Source organism: Xenopus laevis, chromosome 1S, assembly GCF_017654675.1.
Source record: "Xenopus laevis strain J_2021 chromosome 1S, Xenopus_laevis_v10.1, whole genome shotgun sequence".
NCBI classification, from domain to species: Eukaryota; Metazoa; Chordata; class Amphibia; order Anura; family Pipidae; genus Xenopus; species Xenopus laevis.
The window spans coordinates 161,221,575-161,245,285 of record NC_054372.1 but is presented as its reverse complement, the minus strand read 5'-3'; the positions used below and the strand labels follow the sequence as shown (position 1 = coordinate 161,245,285).

Below are 23,711 nucleotides of genomic sequence, written 5' to 3'. Positions count from 1 at the left end.
ATAAATTAGCAATGTCCCAATTATGGGTTAATGGGTTAATATTTCATTCTAATAACTCAAATGCAACCTTGAAATGTATGACCACTCTTTACAAACAAACTTAACTTATATGATTTCAATTCTAAATACTTAATAAGGTTAGCACTGTTGATCTTAGTGCAGAGTAAATCACTTAGTTTATAAGGCACATATGCAACAAAGAGTTGTGATTCAAGAGGTCCAAGCCCTTTGGGAATCATCTGAATCAGGATAGTCTACATAAAAAGCTGTAACCTAGTTGGCAAGGAAGTGAAATGAACAAGCTATTCATGATTAATTCTTTTTTTTTAAATGTCAATTTTTTGTACACATACTAAAGGAAAGTCAGTTATAAATACTGTATATGCATGAACTATGTGTATATCTTCCATAGGCCCCTGCGTCTTTGTTCCATGGTTAGTTGAAGTGTGGGAACTGCTGCTGAAGAATGTATTATGGGCCCTCAAGCATTTATATGTGTGATATGAGGAAACAGGCTAAACAAGAAGAGAGTTCACCAGATTGATCAATTTTCTTCAAAATGTCAAATCTTCCTGAGGAGTAATTTTTAATTGCAAGCAATTTATCATTACATAAACGTATATACCTGATTAAAGGTAATATTTACTGGGACTATGCGCTGTTAACTTGAAATTCACCTAATCCGGTGCAATTCAAGTTTTCTTCTGAAGAAAATTATGAGTACGAGGTATGTGCGTCATTTTATTTGGGCTATTTCTACCAGCGGCTATCAATTTCTGGGTCCATTTCAAGTGCAGAGAGGCCCAACAGCCCCCCACCAGTCCCACTAAAAAGTAACTGTCTATGTTGGCATCTAAGAGCAGCCCCTCTGGCATTTGCTAGAACCCACAGATTGCCAGTCTAGGCCTGCGGTCCCATGTTTGATCCAGCCAAGTCACTTGGCGAAGAGTTTTGCCAAGTTTTGCAAGGAGTTTATATTTTTTTCCTGGTGCTTGCTTGGGTTTACTCTGGGTACCACCAAGAAGTGAGTGTGAATGTGATAGGGACCTTAGATTGTAAGGTCAATTGGTGCAGAGACTGATGTGAATTATGTATAATATCTGTAAAACACTGCAGAACATGTTGGACCATTATGAATAACAATAATAATAATATTAATAAAAGGGTTTCTAAATGAAAGGTGCCACACCCACATTCACAGAATAGTGCAGTAGTATCCCTTGATCTTGTTATCTTTACATGATGACCTAAGCTTTCATATTTGTCTACAACAGCTCCCTATTTTTTAATCTTTCTTTGCCATCTATTGAGTTAGTTTCACTGCACATGCCTATTAAGCCCTGTACTGCTGCTGGAAACTAAGCTAAGGATCGTGGGAAATCAATGCATTAGGAGAAAGTGATGTTACATCACTTAGAAACTAATGGAACTAGACTGATTATTTAATCAATTCTGATGCATAATTCATTGGTTTGCATGCTTCAGTGTAATGTGAATTCAGCAACAATTCTGCACTGAGGAACAGTTATCTCGCATCGGTGTGGATTGAGGGAGGGTGCATCACTAGTGCAGAGAGCGCAATAGCGAATAACCTCTGATAATATGTTGATAGGTTATGATACTACATTGCACAAGTATTCATAAAGAAGTTCATCCAAACAAATCTCCTTGCTTGATGTTAAGTTTCTGACTTTGACCAGACACATGTCCCTCACCATTGACTTTCTTTGAAAGCCATGTGATAATAACAGGCAAGCTTAACTTGAGATAACCCTAGTAATAAGCAGTATAAGGCACTGGAAACGAGGGGTGGTTCACCTTTCAGATAACTTTCACAATGATGTAGAGAGTGATATTCTGAGACAATTTGCAATTGGTTTTTATTTTTTATTATTTAGGGCCTTTGAGTTATTTGGCTTTTTATTCAGCAGCTCTGCAATTTGCATTTTAAGCAATCTGGTAACTAGGGTCCCAATTACCCTAGCAACCATGCACTGATTTAAATAAGAGACTGGGATATGAGTAGGAGAAGCCTGCATAGAAAGATAAGTTATAAAAAGTAGCAATAACAATACATTTGTAGCCTTACAGAGCATTTGTTTTTTAGAAGGGGTCAGTGACGCCCATTTGAAAGCTGCAAAGAGTCAGAAAAAAAGGCAAATAACTATAAAACTATAAAAAATAAACAATTAAAACCAATTGAAAAGTTGCTTAAAATTGGCCATTCTACAACATTACCACCCCTTTAAGCTACTATATCATACCATTATACTACAAAAGAAAAACAATGGACATATACAGGATTGAGTAGGCAGCTGCTATGATATGTTTCCATTAAAACTCATGAATCTATTAACAATTTGTAACTGTATGTATGCAACAACAGATTGCATGCAAGATTAACATAATAGCAATAACTGGAATTACTATAAATCAATCCAAATGAGGTCCAAAAATTAATATATCTTAAATGTCACTATCCAGCCTTCTAATACACAAGAACTTTTGGATCTAATGGACTAAAAATTGCCTATGGAGAAAATGCATAATTATAGGACATATTGTTTCAATCAGTTGCCTATGTGTTGAAGGTCTTATCTTGATTAATTTGACGTAAAGCCAATGTTTTGGCTGGTACACCAGCTTTTTCTACCATAAAATCAGTAGAAACCCAGAGTAGGGAAATAATACTTCCACAATATCTAATTGTTCTGGTATGGGATCCCTTAAAGGAGAATGAATACCATTTTACACTTGGGGGTGCCAAAAGTTAGGTACCCCTAAGTGACTACTTTTACTTACCTAACACCCGGGGCCAGTGCTCCTATCAGCAGAAAACTGCACTGGCCCAGGGTTCTTCTAGTGAGCACCCTATTACTGCTTCTTCTCACAGCTGCCCATGTGCAGTAGGGCACAAAGCCGAACTTTAATAAATGGAATTCCATTCTACAGCCCATGCGTCTGCCCGGGAAATTTTAAAAATAAAAAAGGAAGAGGATTGCTCCGTGGTGCTCGCTGGAAGAACTCGGGCCGGTGTGGTTTTCTACTGATAGGAGCACCGGCCCAGGGTGTCAGGTAAGTAAAAGTAGAGACTTGGGGTGCCTAGGTTTTGGAAACCCAATTGCAAAATGGTATTTATTCTCCTTTAACTGGAAACCCATTATCCAGAAAGCTTAAAATCACGGGAAGGCAATTCTCAAAGAGCTCAATTTAAGAAATCATTTCTCATTGTTCATAATGATTTCCTTTTTCTCATAATAAAACAGTACAGATATGGGTCCATTATTCCGAAAACTGTTATGCAGTAAGCTCCAAATTACAGAAAGGCTGTCTTCCATAGACTCATTTTATTCAAATAATCTACATTTTGCTTTTCTTTGTAATAATAAAACAGTACCCTGTACTTGATCCAAACTTAGATATAATAAATCCATATTGGAATCAAAACAGGCCAATTGGATTTTTTTTTAATGTTTATATGATTTTCTAGTAGACAAGGTATGAAGATCCAAATCACGGTAAGATCTGTAATCCGGAATCCTCCAGGTCCTGATAATTCTGGATAACAGGTCCCATACTTATACTTTTAATTTGATCCTACCTAAATTGCATAAATTCATATTAGAGGCAGAACTTTTCAAACAAAATTATGGCCTGGAGATCCAAATCACTCAAAGCCCCATTATCCAGAAAACCCTAGGTCCCTAGCATTCTTGGTCTTTCACCTGTACAACTATAGGTTATGGTTTCTAGAACTCTCTGGAACTCTGTCCCACGGTCTGTCCGAATTTCTCCCAACTTTTCTGCTTTCAAGAAATCTCTTAAAACGCACTTCTTTCGAGAAGCCTACCCTCACTCTGCTTAACTACCAAATGCAACACCACATACAGTACCACATTTCTCACCCACTTAATTCGATCTTGCCCACTCCCACACCTTGTGTATTACTCCCTTCCCTTTAGACTGTATGCCTATGCATAGGGCCTTCCTCACCTCTTTGTACCGGTATTGATTGTGATGTATGTACTCCATATGTTCTATGTATGTAATTCATGTGATTTAGTTGTATAATCACATTTACTTTACAGTGCTACGCAATATGTTGGCGCTATATAAATACATGTTAATAATAATAATAGAAGAATACCGGTCTATCTATCTTATTATTAGCTTTTACCTGTTTTCCCATATATAGGAACAAATTAATTATTACAACCAATAGGCCTTCGATTCCTGGGGAGAGCATACACTGGGCAATGCAGCCAGAGCTAAATAACCAGAATGTTGGAAATAACCTTTTCCCATAATTTCAGTGTCATTGCATCTGCCAGGGCAGAGTTGCACAATTGCGCCCAATAGTCATGAATAGGACATAATTGTGGTGGAAAAATGGCAAAAAAATTCAAGTTTAGTCAAGAAAGGCCAATGAAGTTACCAATATTTGTTTGTGCACTTTGGTTGATTTTAGGACATTTGTGCATTGCATGTTGTCATATGTAAAAAAAATGATCACTACACTAAAAATCCTCAACTGTGACCCTCTACGACAATTCCTTGAAACTGCCAGTACATTCACCTGTTGGTCAATGCAAAGTCAATGAAAACAAACGCAGCAGGTAGGGAATAAAATCTAAATATCACTGAAACCAATGACTCCAACATGCAAAAATTACAGCTTGCAGTGTTTTAGACAAATCTCCAAGCATGGGTTGTGTCTTTATCTGAAGTCACTTGATGCACAGAGGGCAATCCAGTCAGTGAAACTTTTAACAAGAACAGCAATAGCACAGAGAAGAGATTACAGCGAAAGTATATTAAAGGAACAGTAACAAAAAAAAAAAAAAAACTGTTTTAAATTAATGAAAATATAATGCAGTGTTGCCCTGCACTGGTAAAACTGCTGTGTTTGCTTAAGAAACACTACTATTGTTTATATAAATAAGATGCTGTGTAGCAATGGGGGCAGCTATTCAAAGGAGAAAAAGCTCAAGTTACACAGCAGATAGCAGATAAGCTCTGTCTGTCTAATGGTGTTATCTGTTATCCATTAGTTAACCTGTGCCATATAGCCGTTTTTCAATTTCCGCCATTGCTCCACAGCAGCTTGTTTATATGAACTATAGTAGTGTTTCTGAAGCAAACAGATCAGTTTTACCAGTGCAGGGCAACAGTACATGATATTTTTATTACTTTAAAACACTTACATTTTTTGGTGTTACTGTTCCTTTAAGGCAAGAGGTGAAACGGAGTTGAGCATATAGCTAAAGGCAATAATGGATTATGGGGCAAATTCACTAAGATGCGAAGTTGCGCCAGGCGCAACTTCGCCGCACTTCGCCGCACTTCGCCAGGCGTAGTTTCGCCAGCGCTTCGCAAATTCACTAAAATCCGAAGTTGCCCACAGGGGTAGCGTAAGGTTGCAGAGTTGCGCTAGCGTTGTTTCGCTATATAAAGCGAAGTTGCATACGGCACGAAATTCAAATTTCAATGGAGGAATACGTATTAGCACTACAAATGCCTAGAAAACCTTCAAATCTGCAAATAAAAATTTTATTTTGCCCTACAGATGTGCCTACTGTCTAGGTAAGTTGCCATGAGTCAGGAAATGTAGGGGGGAGGAAGGGGAGCCCCAAAAAATTTTCGATCTTTTTCAGCCTATCAGCCATCATGTAGAAAACACGCCAGCGTTTTTTGGGACTTAGAAAAAATTTTGACTTTTTTTTTAAAGAATCCCTATCTACTCTATTGCGCTTCGCCAGGTCTGAGGTGGCGAAGGAAGTCTAGCGTAAAAGGTAGCGTTCACTGCACTGCGCAAGTTAGTGAATTTGCGTAGTTTCATCGCTAGCGAAGATTCGCCTGGCGTAAAGGTTGCAAAGTAACACTAGCGAAACTACGCCAGCGTTCGTTAGTGAATTTGCGCAGTAGCGAAAATGCCAAACGCTAGCGAATTAACGCTAGCGTTCGGCGCTTCGCGCCTTAGTGAATTTGCCCCATTGTGTCAGCTTTTCAATTCTTCTAGTTTATACTTCTAACAATGCCTCAGATTAGTCAGTACTCAGCATCACATAAATGTCCAAGTAGCCTGCTAAACTCAGAGCTGCATACACCTGAAACAAAGAAAAGAACCGGAGAGGTTCAGATAGTGAGAAGATATCATTTCTCCAGTTCTAAAAAACAGAATGGAGACCAAAACAAGAACATTTAAAGACACTTTAAACAAATATAGGGGTCAGTTTACTAACGTAACCCATTGCCATTATCACTCAGACTTGTGACAAAATTAACGCTGCTCACATGTTTACTAAAGTGTGATGAGATGCATTTGTCTTGCGATAAGTGCCATTAATTAACCAAGCGCAGCATTTCGTTCCAGGGTTATTTCTGGTGAATTGCAAGTTTTTTGGCAATCATATAGGTTAATTACATAATCTGCTTGAAATCTTGCTGATTTTTTTGGCACCACTACCAATGGCCACACTAACGAATACTGTATATATATATATATATATATATATATATATATATATAGATTTATATAAAATGGTACAGTTTATAATGTATTATTTAATGTACTTATGGCCAATTAAGTACTATCAGGAATACATTTCTGTCATTTTTTCACAACGCCACTCTCTGGGACAGATTTATTAAGGGTCGAATTGAAAATTCTAATTTTCACATTTTTTTTATGGTCAAAGCTGTCAAATTTGACTAGGGAATTGTCCAAACTCAATTCAATTCAAGTATTTTAAAAAAGATTCAAAGATTTTCAAGATTTATCATACTCTGGCCCTTTAAGAATTAGAATTCGACTATTCGCCACCTAAAAACTGCCGAATTACTGTATAAGTCAATGGGAAAGGTCCAGGGATCAATTTGGTGATGTTTGTAGCCTTCCTGACATTCGAGTTTTTTTCGGAGAAAAAACTTGAATCGAGTTTGGTGGAATTCGATTCGAATTAGAATTTTCGAGTCGAATATTTGAATTTCAAGTACAGGTATGTGACCTGTTATCCAGAATGCTCGGGACCTCGAGGTTTCCAGATAACGGGTCTTTCCGTAATTTGGATCTGCGTATCTTAAGCATGCGTATCTAGAAAATCATGTAAACATTAAATAAACCAAATAAAGTTGGTTTTGTTCCAATAAGGATAAATTATATCTTAGTTTGGATCAATTACAAAGTACAGTTTTATTATTACAGAGAAAAGGGAAATCATTTTAAAAAAATTAGATTATTTGATTATAATGGAGTCTATGGGAGACGGCCTTTCCGTAATTCTGAGCTTTCTGGATAACGGGTTTCCAGATAACGGATCCCATACCTGTACAATCGAATTCATGTGAGTTATAAAAAATAAAACTCACATGAATTCGAAATTCGACCCTTGATAAATGTGCCTCTTTGTGGCGATAAAAATCACTAAAAATTGTCAACATCATTAGTAAACCTTGCAACTTTATGTAGCATGAGTGCGAAAATAGGTGTTAATATATATGTTCAGCAGAATATTCGCAATGGCAGAAGTGCTCACACTTTAGTAAACTTGCTCTTTTCTGACGTTTTTTCTGGCATAGCCATAGTCCACTAAGGGGTTTTAAAAGCCTCTAGAATTCCCCAAGAATTCTACAGGATGGGTCAAAAACTGAATTTTCATTCTGAACAGAGATTTGCACTTTTTCTTAATGCCTTGCTGATGACTTGGCTAAAAACAATAAAAAAACACAGAAAGGTTTAATACCCGTTACAAATGGCAAACGTTTTTGCAAAAGTAATTGGAGCTGTAGGCCAGCGTAGAAACAAGATTAAGGGATTTTATTAAAGGAACAGTAACACCAAAAAATGAAAGTGTTATTAAAGTAATGAAAATATCATGTAGTGTTGCCCTGCACTGGTAAAACTGATCTGTTTGCTTCAGAAACACTTCTATAGTTCATATAAACAAGCTGCTGTGTAGCAATGGCAAAAGTTGAAAAAAGGCTATAACAAACAAGGAAAAGTTGTGCTCACCACTAATTTTTAAAACCATTAGGTGGGGGGTGCAATGAGGTTGTGACCACAAAATACACATATACAAATACAAGAGTCTTCTGCACTCAACCCATTATCAATATATTTAAGACAGAGACATTTTGTGCATATAGCTACTGAAAAATGCCTTACCCTTTAAACAAAACAGGGATTGTTTGTCCATATATTGCAATATATTTAAGATGGCCAACTACGTCAAAGTCATCCCTTATCTGGTCAGTCCTATGCTCAATTTTCATCTGATTCATTAAGAATTCTATTGCTTCATTATACATTTTACAAAGGGACTAAGTTTTACTTACAACTTACTAGCTGCTTTCAAAGTAAAACTCCCAAACTTGGCTGCCCTTTTATTAGACACCAGTGGGATCACCCGACTATAGCTGGGAGGGGTGGGAGCTACAACATGGAGCTGGTCACTGCTCCTGTATAAACTATAACAAACAAGGGAAAGTTGTGCTCACCACTAATTTTTAAAACCATTAGGCCAGGGAGCAATGAGGCTGTGACCACAAAATACATATCAGCCTCATTGCAAACTTAGTCCATTCCCAACATGTTTTCATATCCTTTTACCTGGTGGCAGATTATCATAAAAGCAACCCAGGTTGTCAGGATCTATAGTTTTCTGGGGGCCCTCAAAGTGAAGCAGTGGAGGGGGTGGGTCAACACACAGAACAAAAAACAGTGTTAATCCTCCATCTACCTGTAACTTTGGAGTCTGAGGACACCTGGACTAACCGCAATTGAGAATTTTAACGATGTAATAAGTAGTCAACTGATTACATAAATGCCTATATACTGGAGTAGGTAATGGCCATATAAACACAAGGTTTTATTCAGACTGCTGGCACAGTATTACTACAGTATGATTTATACATATTTATATTTTAATAAGTAGTAAAGTTACTGTTTTACATTTTAAATGTCCTGCATTATTGCTACATATTTCATAAGCATTCCCTTTTTTACATAACTTAAACAATATTTTAAATAAAAATAATGATGCCCGTCATTATTCCCAGATCTCTGATTCCTAATTTCACCCCCTCCAGAAAGAGTGGGCTGAGGCTAGTGTGCAGGTCCCGTGTTGCTGTACTATTACTAATTACATGCTTAAATTACACTGAATAAGAGCCGACTGATTTCTTACATTAATGTTTTGTGCGTCCTCTCAATGGCCTCTTCCAAGTCCTCCTTCTGATCAGGCACATAACGGTATTCCGACACATAACCAGAGACATGCTTAAATGGATCATAGTCCCCAAGTTCAGCTAAAGAAAAAATACAACATTTTTTCACAACTTGAAACCTCTTCAACTAAAGTCTTGCAACAAAAAATTGACAGCAAAAGTGACATATTAAACCTGACAAAAAAAAAGGCCAACTGCTGAAAAATTGTACAATTTCTCCCCATGTAAGGATGCTTGAATTGCGCCCCATTTAATTAATTTCATTACTTACCATACATACATGCCAACTGAGAGTTAGCAGGTTTTCCTTCTTGAGTGATGATGTATAATGTCAGCGAGAAAAGTATCAATTTACTTGTTTAGTGGCTCCATACACAGACCAGTGATTGTTTTATTGTAATTAGATTATCTAATCCTTCTGTGACACCAAATTTAGATAATGTAAAAGTCCTGTTTTTTTTTTGTATACAGTATTTTATTAGTATATAATACACAAGAGCCATGAATATCCTGTAAATTATATGCTTATAAACGGTGCTTAGCGATGTCGTCAGTTATAATCGGAGCTTAGTGATGTAATTTCTGTAAGATGACTCACTGAAACTTTTATATTATGATAATATCCCCATTGCAAAATATGAGACTATTAGAAGTCACCTCAGAGTTTCATGACCTGTATAAAAACACTTGACTGTTGGCCTCATGCTTTTATATGGTCACGCAACTCCTCGGTGACTTATAATATAGAGAATAAAGTACCCCTTCTTGTAAATTATAAGGATATTATAAGTTACCAAGGAGTTTCATGACATTTGTAAATAAATGCATATTTAGGTATGGGATCTGTTATCGGTAAGAAAGGTCCGTTGTAGACTACATTTTATCCAAATACTCCAAATGTTTAAAAATAATTTTCTTTTTAATAATAAAACAGTACCTTGATCCAAACTAAGATATAATTAATCCTTACTGAAACAGAACCAGACTATTGGGTTTATTCAATGTTTACATGATTTTCTAGTAGACTTGAGCTATGAAGATCCAAATTACAGAAATATCTGTTATCTGGAAAGCCCGAGGTCCATTACATGAACAAAAAAAAATTACATTACAGAGTCATTACAAACTAAGGTGAACTTACTTTGTTGAAACATTTTCTCCTTCTGTTGTTTTTGTTTTAAATATGAGCAGGGATAATTTGAGGAAACATGGATCTAGATGCCACATAAAACTTTCTATATTTCTTAAACTGTATTCTCGAACAGCTTGGATTATATCAGTATTGGTAATCAGTTGAACAGGAGGACCAACCTCATTGAAACCACTGCAGTTGTGTGTTTTTATTCATCAGACCTGCCAATAATATGTCTGTGGGCTTTCACTGACAGAACAAAGCAACATACAGCTTGCCACAAGCACAATAAATGCAGAAGCAGAGTGAATATTGGTGATAAGCATTGTACTATTGGGCTCCATTGGTGCATTTAATAACAGGGATAAAATGTGTTTAGGCTCACAACTTTTACAGCAAATAAAAGGATTGTTTTTGAATATTGTCATGGTGGCCTAAGAAGAGTTTCAAAGTATGGTCTTTTGAAAAGAATCAAAAAACATCTCGTGGAATATACCTAAATCTGAATAAAACAACATGTTTTTTGAAGGAGAAGTCAACCCCTACGTGCAAAAATTCCTCCCCCCTCCCCTGTGTAGGTGTGGAGGAGGGCTGCCTACAGATCAACAAAAACATACAAAACCGGTGACATTTACAAACAACTTTAAAATCATTAAAACATTTTTTAAATCCTTAAGGTTACATTTTTCCTTCATGCATATTTCTTATTTTAGATTTGGATTTTTTCTAGAGTTGCTTTTAAATGGGTAAGCCCATCCAATTATTGAAAACATTTAATTATTGCTTAATTGTTATCAAATAAAGGTCCATTTAAGTGATTTTTAAGCAGAGAGACAGAGACTAAAGTCTTACAAAGTTTAGGACCCTTTCCCTGTGGGAACTGAGTTGGATAGCTGAGTGCCAGATAGAGAGAGATACTTACACTGGATAGCATATGCTCCTAACTGAGCAGCAATATTAAATGGACATGGCAGGCGTCCTTGCAGAACATCCTGTTTCACTTGCAGAAAGAACTGATACCTGGAATATAAAGCATTACAATGAATCTGTTATCGGTCTGTAATTAGTTTTCCTGAGCCAAGCCAGTCACCCATCAGACCTAAAATCCTGGGGATTTTTCCTTTACCAACACAATGTACTATAGATCAGGCAGATAACTGGTTCCATTAGTTATGTATAATTATGCAGCTTTTATATGGACATTAGTGCCAATTCTAACCCAAAAATCTGAGAAAAAGGCAATGCAAGAAAATGAAATATGCTAGTATAAAACCTTACCTTGTTATTTCTTCCTTCAATTTACAAGGATCTTCAGCATAAAATTTAACACCAAAATAGAGAGTGTAGGGAGGTCCGGCTGCAGGACAAAAGAACAGTTTTACAATTTTGCATAAAAAATAGAATAACATTTAATTAATTATATTAACAGTGATGAAACGAAATTGCTGCTGCTAAAGGTGGCCATACAGCGGCCTATCCTCTGCCGCTCAAAAATAACAAGCTATTAATCTAAGTATGTATTTCTAGCCTAATATTATAATTCCTTGCAGCCATGATCTCAACTTGTTATGGCCATGTCCATTCTTAAAGGAGAACTAAAGCTTAAAGGGGATGTAAAGGCAAAAAAATAAAAACCCATTTTTACTTTCTGTAATGAAAAAAGAGATCTATCTCCAATATACCTTAATTAAAAAATGTGTACCGTTTTATAAGAAACCTGACTGTATGCAGTGAAATTACGCCTTCGTATTACTTTACTACTGCTGCAGATAGGAAATTTCAGACGGTCCCTAACTGCTCTGCAGGGAAACAATCATACATTCAAACGGCAGGGGGGAGCCCCACACCATACTTCCTTGACCTCGAGCAGCTTTGTCTGTTTCCCTGTAAAGCAGCCGTCGACCGTGTAGAGATTCGTATCCACAGACTCAGTGCAGTCTGCAAATTCTGATTATTATCATTCTAGCTATATCGGCTTCTATGGCAGATATTATATGACTTGTGCTATTTTGATAATGTTATGACGTTCCCTAAGCTTAACCTCCCAACTGAAGCCCAGACCACACTGAGCATGTGCATAGTCTTGGTCTTGCAAAGATGTTTAGCAAAGTTACAAGATGACAGTCCCCTGCGGCCAACTTTGAAAACATAAATCATTTGTTTTATTAGGCTTCTGGTGCAGTAAGTTCATATTTATGTTTAGTATTCAAAATACAGCATTTCTAGCATTATTCTATTTTAGATTTTAATTCCCCTTTCAATAAAGAAGTGGGGCAGAATCGCCTGTTGCTATGTATTATGGGCCCTAACAAACAGTTTATTTATAACCAGATTGCTGCTCATTCACCACCACCAGTGCTGCACAAATACTTACTACTGATCAAGTCTCTGTGTTCTGAAATTGTCTTTGTAGGATCCAGCCAATACTGTAAAAGGAAAAATATTTAATGTGACAAAATGAAAGAGATGAGAAAACATATTTCGGCAGTACCATTATAAAGACTTTGAGTACAGGTTCAGTAGAGTTTTCCAAACAAGGAAATATCCGCACCCTATAATGCATAATAATGACAGGGCTGCCCTGTGTCCACAGAAGCAGAACATATATATATATATATATATATATAAACTTCAAATATTTATGAATGGAAAAAGTCCATTACTAAATGTTCTTTTAATTTAGCCTAAATGGGCCGATGTTGTTTACTTGTATGTATGGGCCAAGTGATGGCTCCCTGACCAATATCTGTTTGGGGCTTGGCCAAATATTGATGGAGCAAGCTTAAAATTCAAACACAGCTGCCATGATCTGACTTTTATGCAACACTAGAGAGCTGCGCTGTTTATAAATATAGTTCCATTATCTATCTGTATTCATGCAGATTGCTTATTGTGTTGCTTGCCTAGATTTGTATTTGTGGAAGGAAAAGTATCTGTCAAATATAATGCCACAAAGGGAGTAATTAACTTATTTTTAAATTGAAATACAAGTGTGAATGTGGTATCAAGAAGAGAACACACCTAGAAAAAAAATAATCTTTCTTAATATATAACGTTGGGAAGACATGCAAAAATATGATTATTAATCCTAACGTCTAACTAGACAGAGCAATGGCCAGCTCAGCTACACAGTGAGCAAAACAGGCCAACACTTGATCTGGTATCAGTCAGGAGACTCTGTTCATCAGTCACCCTGACAATTGTATATCCACTTTGATATAATTCCAACATATTCAATGACAATCTGCTTGATTCAAATTCAAATTTATCCGCTGGTACCCAAACACATGGGCGCATGTTGGTTAGTTTCCTTGGCTTACTCCTCAAATTTAAACAAAAGCTAGAAAAAAACATTTGGGTTCAAACATATATATATTTAATAAATGTGGAATAGGTTATTTAGAAGTAAAAAAAATCATATTTACATTTCACATTTAACTGAACATATCTGACGTACAAAGGAGTGGTTTTGTCAAGTTTTACAGAAAACTACTGTCAACACCTAATAAAAAATCCATGCAAGTGCAGCAGTCACCAGCACCAGGGGCATACATTTCCCAAATTACAATGCAACATGCCTGCCGTGACTAGAACAATACTGCACCGGGGTACATAACACCTCAAGTATATATTGCGTATGATACTCAAAAGCAATTTGTTCACCCTTCATAATAAGGGGGTTATTTATCAAAATCTGAAAATTTCTCAGAATTTTCTGAAAACTACCCACCAATTTTTTACCCATATAATTCAATACATTTTCCTGAAAATTTCTTGTATGGGAAAAAACTTGATACTCGATAAAATCATGAAAAAAATTTGAATACTGCAACTTTTTCTATGTGATGCCCGAATACCATGACTTTTTTGGTTTTGGCACTCAAATACCGTGACTTTTTCATATTTGATGCCCAAATACCACGACTTTTTCGGAAACCCAGCGTAAATCAGTATATATTCGGGATACTGTATCTGCCATTGACTTACATATGAACTCGGCAGGTCTGACTTGAAGTATTTTTTATTCGGAATTTTAACATCCCCGGGAGTTTAATAAATCACGAAAAATTCTAGTTTTTTTTCCCCACTAATAAATTTTGTTTTACCCCTTTAAAAAGTCAATGAGAAAAAAAAATCTGACTTTAAAGGGATACTGTCATGGGAAAAAAAAAATTCAAAATTAATCAGTTAATAGTGCTGCTCCAGCAGAATTCTGCACTGAAATACATTTCTCAAAAGAGCAAACAGATTTTTTTATATTCAATTTTGAAATCTGACATGGGGCTAGACATTTTGTCAATTTCCCAGCTGCCCCAAGTCATGTGACTTGTGCTCTGATAAACTTCAATCACTCTTTACTGCTGTACTGCAAGTTAGGGCTGGGACACACTGGGCGATTTGGGTAAATTTAGTCGCCTGGCGACTAATCGCAGCGACTTTTCTCCCCGAATGCCTCCCCTCACTCTGTGCCTGGATAAAATGAAAAGTCACCGGCGCTAATCACACACTGCGATTCGTTTTCCGAAGTTGCCCGAAGTTGCCTCACGAGGAAACTTCGGCGACTTCGGAAAACGAATTGCCGCGTGTGATTAGCGCAGGCGATTTTTCATTTTAGCCAGGCGCAGAGCGAGGGGAGGCATTCGGGGAAGATTGGTCGTGGAAAGTCGCGGCGATTAGTCGCCAGGCGACTAAATCTCCCCAAATCGCCCAGTGTGTCCCAGCCCTTAGAGTGATATCACCCCCTCCCTTTTCCCCCCCAGCAGCCAAACAAAAGAACAATGGGAAGGTAACCAGATAGCAGCTCCCTAACACAAGATAATAGCTGCATGGTAGATCTAAGAACAACACTCCATAGTAAAAACCCATGTCCCACTGAGACACATTCAGTTACATTGAGAAGGAAAAACAGCAGCCTGCCAGAAAGCATTTCTCTCCTAAAGTGCAGGCACAAGTCACATGACCAGGGGCAGCTGGCAAATTGACAAAATGTCTAGCCCCATGTCAGATTTCAAAATTGAATATAAAAAAATCTGTTTGCTCTTTTGAGAAATCGATTTCAGTGCAGTATTCTGCTGGAGTAGCACTATTAACTGATGTGTTTTGAAAAAAATATGTTTTCCGATGACAGGATCCCTTTAATAAAGAAAAAAAGAACCTACCAGAATATTTAGAATACATTTTGAAAGAATGAAAGAAATTGCTATTCTAATGCTAAGCATCTTTCCAAAACATATTCACTAAAATTTTTCAGTGGGTTTTAGGTTATTTGGAAATGTAATTGCTTTTGAAAGTAGTATTTACCTGTCCCTTTCTGCACTGGTTGGTTTTTAATATAGTGTAACTGAAACAGGTCAGGGGCCGATTTTTGTTTCCAACAAATCATGAAGCTTTTGGATAACAGTATTTATATATTTTGGATAGAAAGATCTATGTTAAATTAAAAGAGTATGGGGGTTATGTAATAAAATGCACTAAGTTTGCCCACAGGCAGTAACCCATAGCAACTGGTCAGCAAGGTAGCATTTACTGGTCACTTGTTTAAAAAACAACCATCATGTTGTTGCTATGGGTTACTGCTCCTGGGCAAACTTAGTGCCTTCTGTTACATTTGGGGGTATATTTTGATTTACTGGTCCTTAAAATCATGCAGACGTCACTAGACCACATCAGACTTGTCAGCTCACTGGTATTTTTTGGGAGTCACCTTGATGTAACCTCCATCATCCTGTCACCTGCGTTAACAGGTCCTTCATCTGTGGTCACTAATAAGCACCAGAAACCTAAATGATCTCTATTATGTATTTGTATAAGCTGTGTCATTTTTTAGAAAAGTAATTGCTTTTTACAGATTTCAGAATATTGCTGCCTAGTATTAGGAGACTGGGAAATCTGAGTTCTGTTTGTGAAAATGAAAGATGGTGAACTGTTGCCACCTTTTAAGTGGCTCAAGACAGGGTGAGGGTGGTGACGATCCAGGGACATGGTGGGTAACATCAAATGGTGGGACGGTGCCATTTAGTGGGCAGGTTTGAGATATCTGGGGAAGGAGGCCTATGATGAGCAATTGGTGATTGGCCAACTGATGAGTCATTCTCTTCAGCATCCTGTAGATTTTCTAATTTGGAAATCTGGACAGGCAATTTTCGTCCAGGTCGCCTTTCTGAAAACAGGGTTATCCAGGTGAAAACTGGACAGGTGGCAACCGACAAGTCTCTTCTGCCTACTCCTAGTTCCAGCCCTGTGGGGGATGGGGCCGGCATGACTAAAATGCACCAGGATCCCTTTTGGGTCCAGGCTGGCATCTCAACCACATTCATTACTGGGAATAAATGAAATATCACCCATTGACTTCAATAAAATATCCCTCCACATGACTGATATGGCATGATAAATGTCACTAGGGTTGCCATCTGACCAGTTTTAGCCAGACAGCCCAGTTTTCAGAAGGCCTGTCTGGGTGAAAACTGCCTGTCTGGATTTCCAAATTAGGAAATCAGCCAATCACTGATCGCTACTTCATAACCCTACCACTCAATATCACTGGCGTACCCACAAAACATCACCTCCGCTGACATCTCTGATGGTGGAAACCCTAAATTTCACTTTTCTCCAAAACAAGGAGTATAAGAAATAAGGTAGGTGACAAATGTGCTATGTATAAAGGCAGTGCTGCTCCAGCCATGAGGCAAGGGGGGAAATTTACTAAAGGGCGAAGTGGCTAACGCTGACGAAAATTCGCCAGTGTGACATCATTTCTGCACTTTGCAGATTTACTAATGGTCACTGGGCGTAATTTCGCCAAGGAGATAGACTATGGCGCAACTTCACACTCTAACACCAGGCGAATTTTCGCTCTGGCAAAAGAGGGTTACTACACAAATTCACTAAGTTTTTGATTTTACTGACCGTTACCTCTATCACCAGACTTGCCTTCGCCACCTCAGACCAGGCGAAGTGCAATAGAGTAGATAGGAGTTCCTCAAAAAAAGTTGAACATTTTCCCAAAAAACAATGGCGTCTTTTCCTTTTTACAGGGTGATAGGCTGCATTTGATAACATATGGCACCTAAACTAAACTGTAGGCACATGTGTAGGGCAATATAACACCTCTATATAATTTTATTAAGGTTCCCATGCCTTGTGTAGTGTAATGTGTTTGCTGCAGCATATTCGGCCATTGTACTTTAACTGCACTCCGTATGCAAATTAGCCAACGCTAGTGTAACTTCGAACTGCTGAGAGAATTTTCGCTAGCACAACTTCGCCAGCATTCGGTACCCTGTGAGCAACTTTGGATCTTCGTGAATTAGCGTTGTCCAGGCGAATTTACGCTTGGCAAAGTGTTGCGATGTGCGCTAAACCATCGCTGGCGAATTATCGCCGGTTAGTGAATATGCCCCAAGGTGAGAACAGTGAGCAACCAGTTAGCAGGGTTGGCAAAAAAAGCCACCTCTAATAACTTTTAGGATTTTTTAAAAAATTAGCTGTAAAAAGTTGTGCCTAAAGCTGGGAAAATGTTTTAGTAAATTAATGTGCTGGCTTTAATTAGCAAGTGAGATCAAATGCTATTCATGTCATTTTTTACCTGAAATAACACAAGTAAAGTAAAAAAAAAAAAAAAGATCAGATGCATCAGTAATTTGTCAGTTATAAATTTTCCCACTAGATATAAAAAAAATTCTGAAATACGTTAACAGCAACTTATAAGTCAAACATTACGCATGTCCCCCAAGGATATAGTAACATGAAACACAGATTTGCAGTATGTTTGGTCTTGTTTAAAAATGAAGAATTTATTGCACAAGCAAAAACGTTCACCAACACGAGTGCATAGACACGTGAAGTGAACTTGGCAGCTTCTCATTTTAACCCCTGGACAACTCATCTAAACTATAGTAAATATAAAAGGATATTAAGGATTCTGGCTGTCCGCTTCCTCTGCCGGTATATCGTATGTCTGTTCTCCTTCAGACTCAAAATAGGGATCCAAAGTTTTAAAAGGAAAACCAGCGCTTACAGCACGAGGTCAGTCTCCCGGAGAAAAGAATAAGAGAGAAGAGAGATTTTCGCCAATATGGTGTAGTATTTTCCAAATGTATTCACACACCTTTTGTGATTATCTTATATAATAAATAAAGTGTCCCTTATATCCACTCAAGCATATCTTTGTGATTTATTAACCACTATCTCGAGCCTTATACCGTGAGGATTTGTATAGGGGGGTACTCACAGACGTTTAAAGAATGATGCACATTAAAAAGAGGTGGATAGCAGCAGCGGATTCTGCATACGGCTCCAAAACGTACTCACCTAAACTATACCTTAAAGGGGTTGGAAACCCAAACAGCCCATTCTGTATAATGACAGAAAATGTCATTCTAAGCAAATTTCCAATATAAATGGATTATACATATTCAATGACAAAGTTATTGTTGTAAGTGATGAAAACCAGAAAAAAAAAGTTAAAAAATCCATATATATAAATTACAAATAGTTTTGAAATAGAAGGGGGCCTGTGACACCCCTTGTCATCAATATGCAATGCCTCTTTGACATCCTTACCCCAGCAGTTTCACAATTCACACATCCAGTCATGTACAATGAAACTTCTGACTTAATAAGAATCATGGTGGCATTGTGACTGGATCACACTTTTACACATTTGTGAATTTCAGCCAACACCGACATGAACAAAATGGAATGGAATAGCTGCTTGGTTGAGTGTAGTTGCTTTAGACTTATGGTACTAGATACAGTATAATAATAATAATAATACTTAAAGGAGAACCCCCCAATAAGAAAAGCCCCTACCTACTAAACTAGATAGTTGCCCCCCTGCTTCCCCCCCCCACATAGTTTGTTACCCTTCAAACTGCCCTAAGAGTTTGCTCACGTATCGGTCAGACTATGCACAACAGAGCTCATGGGCGCCATCTTGCAGATCTCCGATCTTCTTGGGGTCCTCTTCCTTCCCTTCGGCAATTTCCAGCACTTTTGGCGCATGAGCAGTTGCCATGAACCAGAAGACTGCTCCAACTGCGCATGCTCTATTACATCGCTTGATTACAGAAGAACAAACATTTAGATAACGCCTCTATTACAGATCTCAAGCACAGATGTCCGTAAATGCCAGGCTCCCACTCTAATACCTTTAATAAATATTGCCATTACATTAGTTTTCATACCATCATTGATGTCTTACCAGATTAAAGCAAGTTTGAGAAAATAAAACAGACAGCCCAGTTTAGCTTTAGCCAGGCTGTTAGAAGTACTAGCACACACTAAGGGGGTTATTTATCAAGATCCAAATTTATCTCACTGTTTTTGGAAAGCCACTCCGACAAAATTTGCACTGACTTTTCCCCCTATTGATTAAATTTCTTGTGCGGGAAAAGTCTTGATAAGATTGTAAAAAAATCTGAATCCATGAATTATGGATTTGACATCCAAATATTGCAACTTTTTCGGAAACTCAGTGCAAATCAGGATAGCTTAGGGACATCTGCCATTGACTTCTACATGAACTTGGCAGGTCTGTGTTGGAGTACTTTTTTATTCTGACTTTCTTAACACCATTGGGGTTTTAGTAAATCACGAAAAATCCAAGTATTTTTTTTCTACAAAAAAATGGTGGGGCAAATGCCCGAGTGCACCAAAAAGTCACATATGGAAAAATGTTTGGCACAACAAAGGAATTTTTTACTAAATCCTATGTTGTGCCAAATGATTTAGTACTAGTACTAAGCCACATCCCTTGCTACCTTTGCTCTCAAATAGACTACATAAAGAGCACTGTATTCTATTTGTATTTATTTAGTTATATAGCACCTAGTTACTGTCTGTAGTTCAGAGCGATGAACTCTCTAAAAAGAGTGTATATATATATATATAAGCTAATATTAAAATTCTTTGGTTCCATTGTGTTAAAAATGGCTGTCATCTGCCCTTCCTTGACTCTGTTAACTATTGCTTTTCTGAAAAAGCTAATCTAATTTTTTGGGAGGACAATCTAGATAGAATCAGCCAATGCTTGCACACTAATTTATTGTCTATAAAACTCCTCTGAACAGCATCTTCATAAATGTTTATTTCTACTGACAGGTTTGCCAGATAATAATTTCCTGGTAGCAATCCTGTCTCCTCAGAAAGGGAAATACAATGAACATGTAAATTGAATTTAAGATTCATCTCAAAGGAAATAAGAAACTTAAATAGAGTCAATTACAAATTATTTACTGTTTCTGCAATAATTAAGTTGCCTTCACTGACCCCTCTCAGTAACATGTACATGAAGTTTTGTGTCTGAGACCGTTATTTTAAAAGACACTAAGCTCTTATTCATTGTCTAGCAAAAGCAGCACACACCAATGGGCCTACCTGTCAATCAGAATTTGACTCTAACATCAGCATGAAGAGAGGCAGATTGTTGAGAGGTGGAACATTTATCAAGCGTCAAATTTAGAATTCATGTGAGTTTTTTTGAAAATAAAAAATAAAATTGAATTAATCAAATTACAACAAATTTTACCAATCTCGCAAACAAAAAAACTTGAATGTCAGAAAGGTTACAAACATCACCAAATTGATCCCTCTCACATTGACTTATACAGTAATTCTGCAGGTTTTAGGAGGCGAATAGTCGAATTCGAGTTTAGTTTCAAGCTTAAAAGGCCAGAGTAGGATAAATCTTGAAATTCTAATTCACAATTCGAAATCGAAAGTTTTGACCAAAACAAAAAAATTTTATAATATATATAATAAATCTGCCCCTACAGTGATTTATCAGTGTTCATATTCAAAATGTTGCCATTATTTAAGATTTTTTTTTTTTGCACAAAAAACCTTGCAAGTTCCTGTAAAAGTCGATGGGAGTTGTCCTAGGCAAAATTCAAGCCATATATTTAATTCGAGATTTTCAAGTTATTCAAGTTTTTTAAGGCTTGTAAACTCACGTAGCAAAGTTTTTTGACCTTGTAAACTCACAAATTTGAGTTCTTTAAGCTTATAAATTTACAATGTTTTTGAGGTTTTTTCCAACATTGTGTTCAATCAAGGTTTTTAGAGTCAGATTTTTTAATAAATAAGCAAATATTTGATTTTGTATTTGAAGTAGAAACCCCTCTAAAACCTCACAAATTTGATTTACCGACACCAAGTACCTCCCCTGAGTTGAAGTCGATTGAGCAGGATTGTGGGCAGCAGAGACCAATACAGTAAAGGCATATACCCATGTTGAGTGAAAGGCAGTGGCTCAGCTATAAGAGGGGCAAGTAGAATACAGACAGAGTAATCACACTAGGGGGCCAGGTCAGGAATGGAGAAATTATCACAATTGAAAAAAAGTGGTACTATTTCTATATCGACTGCATGTTTATAGCCAACCTATTATGTATAACACTTTAGCTATCAAAGGTATCAGTAAGTGACACAAAAGACTACAACACAATTACATACAACATTTTTCAGACACAATGCTATATAATCTATAATCTTACCAATGTGTATACCAATTCAGAAGTCGCCCGAAGTTGCCTCACGTGGAAACTTCGGAAAACGCAGAGTCGCGTGTGCTTTAGCGCAGGCAACTTTTCATTATATCGGATGGGAAGACACGCAGAGGCAGTTCGGGAGATTGTCGCCCAGAAGATGAGGCGATTAGTCGTCAGGCGATAAAATCTCCCCGAATCTCCTCGTGTGAACTAACCCTTAACTCAATAGTGGAGTGATCTGGGGTGAGTACAGGCAGTTTGATCAAAACTACTATTGTAACCCAACAACATAATGATTTGTTTAAACAAGAACCATGTAGGAAACAAAGAAATCATAACTTTAAAAATATATCTTTTTTCAAACCATTTATTTTTTATTAGAACTCTATCAATCATGATGGTTACGTGCATGATTATTACCGCTGTGTAATCTACTGTCCCTGAGAGTGTCCTGAGCTATAAAATAGTTACTGCTAAACTACAATTTCTAGAATTTCTGTTATGTTGAACAGCCGTTATCTTTCCAAGATACACAGAGCTAGTAGTAGCAGCTACTTGTCAAGGCTACAATAATAGACAATGCTGACAATTTACTGATAATTGTACTAAGTAGGTTCAGGTGTCTTCACCCTTAGGGTAAGGGCACACGCAAAGATTCAGGGAGATTTAGTCGCCGGGCAACAAATCGCCTCTTCTTCGAGCGACTAATCTCCTTGAAAAGTTTTCCCGCCACGAGGAAACTTCGGGTGACTTCAGAACACAAATCGCTCCGAGTGCCACCCCACCGGTGATTTAGATTCTAGCCGACGGGAAGGCTTTTCCAGGAGATCAGTCGCCTAAAGAAGAGATGATTTGTCGCTGGGTGACTAAATCTCGAATTTTAGCATGTGTAACTGCCCTAATTCAGAGGCAGCAACACATGTCTCTCCAACACTTTTTTCCATGTGGCAACTCTATAGAGAGATTTCAGAGGATCCTATAAGGGATGTTGACAGGGTTTGATTTACTTATGTGGTTTGGGATCTGACGTTACACAGAGAGCCTTGGATAAATTATTTATTTGAATCTGCTTATTTGTTTTAATCATTCTCATAAAATTAAACGCTATCATGAGAACCAAGAAAGAGGAAGCAGTTATGGTTGGACAAGCAAAAGCTTCTTGTTCCTTTCACTCACCGTCTGATGATTTCTGTCACAGTAACGTAGCCCAAAGTAATCTATCTCCACGAGATTTAGGTGACGGAACGCGTAGTCCAGGAGAACAGAGCCTTTCGTTGACTTCTGTGGGAAAGAATGCGCAGAATCTATTCAGAAGCATATTCCAGCTTTGTGAGTGCCATTCATGCGTTTACTATACCATTGTAGAGAGGAGGCTTCTTTTATTGACCAGGAGTTACGTTTGGCCTCCTCACAGCACAAGCCTCTTTAGGCTTTGTGTTTTCCCTATTCACATATAAATGCATGAAGCATTTCTTGAGATGCTCCTTTTGTGTTTTTTTTTCCTCACTGGGCTTAATAACAGACATTTTCTTACTATTCACATAAAAGCATCTATAGAAAACTGAAACATTTGCAGGACATAACCAGCATCTCCATGTGCATTAAAAGCCCCGTCATTAGAAGTCAGATGTCGCTTTATATTTGAATGAAAAAAAGAATAGATGATAGTAGGAAAAAAACAACGGGGATATAGAAAATTTTAACTCTTGATTTTTCAACAATCGCTTTCATGCACTATTCATTTATTATGTCTGAAAATCAAATGAAAGGATAATATTGGTGCTGAATGACTAGTAATACTGGCAAGTTCCTTAGATTCAGTCAGAAAATCAGTGATCTTAAGCCATATACTTGATCTATAGAAA

At 37.4% G+C, this 23,711-nt stretch overlaps 1 protein-coding gene across 5 annotated transcripts in view; it reads right to left on the bottom strand.

Annotated features, from left to right (window-relative positions):
• Positions 1–23,711, bottom strand: part of epb41l4a.S (erythrocyte membrane protein band 4.1 like 4A S homeolog) — a 112,524-nt gene that overhangs the window by 53,317 nt on the left and 35,496 nt on the right. For 4 of the 5 annotated variants that reach the window (XM_018235838.2, XM_018235848.2, XM_018235856.2 and 1 more), the window contains 5 exon segments: positions 23,023–23,127; positions 12,732–12,783; positions 11,636–11,714; positions 11,280–11,377; positions 9,186–9,306 (listed from right to left, as the gene is read on the bottom strand). In XM_018235838.2, coding sequence (XP_018091327.1) covers positions 9,186–9,306; positions 11,280–11,377; positions 11,636–11,714; positions 12,732–12,783; positions 23,023–23,127 — 455 coding nt within the window. 5 annotated transcript variants of the gene reach the window in all.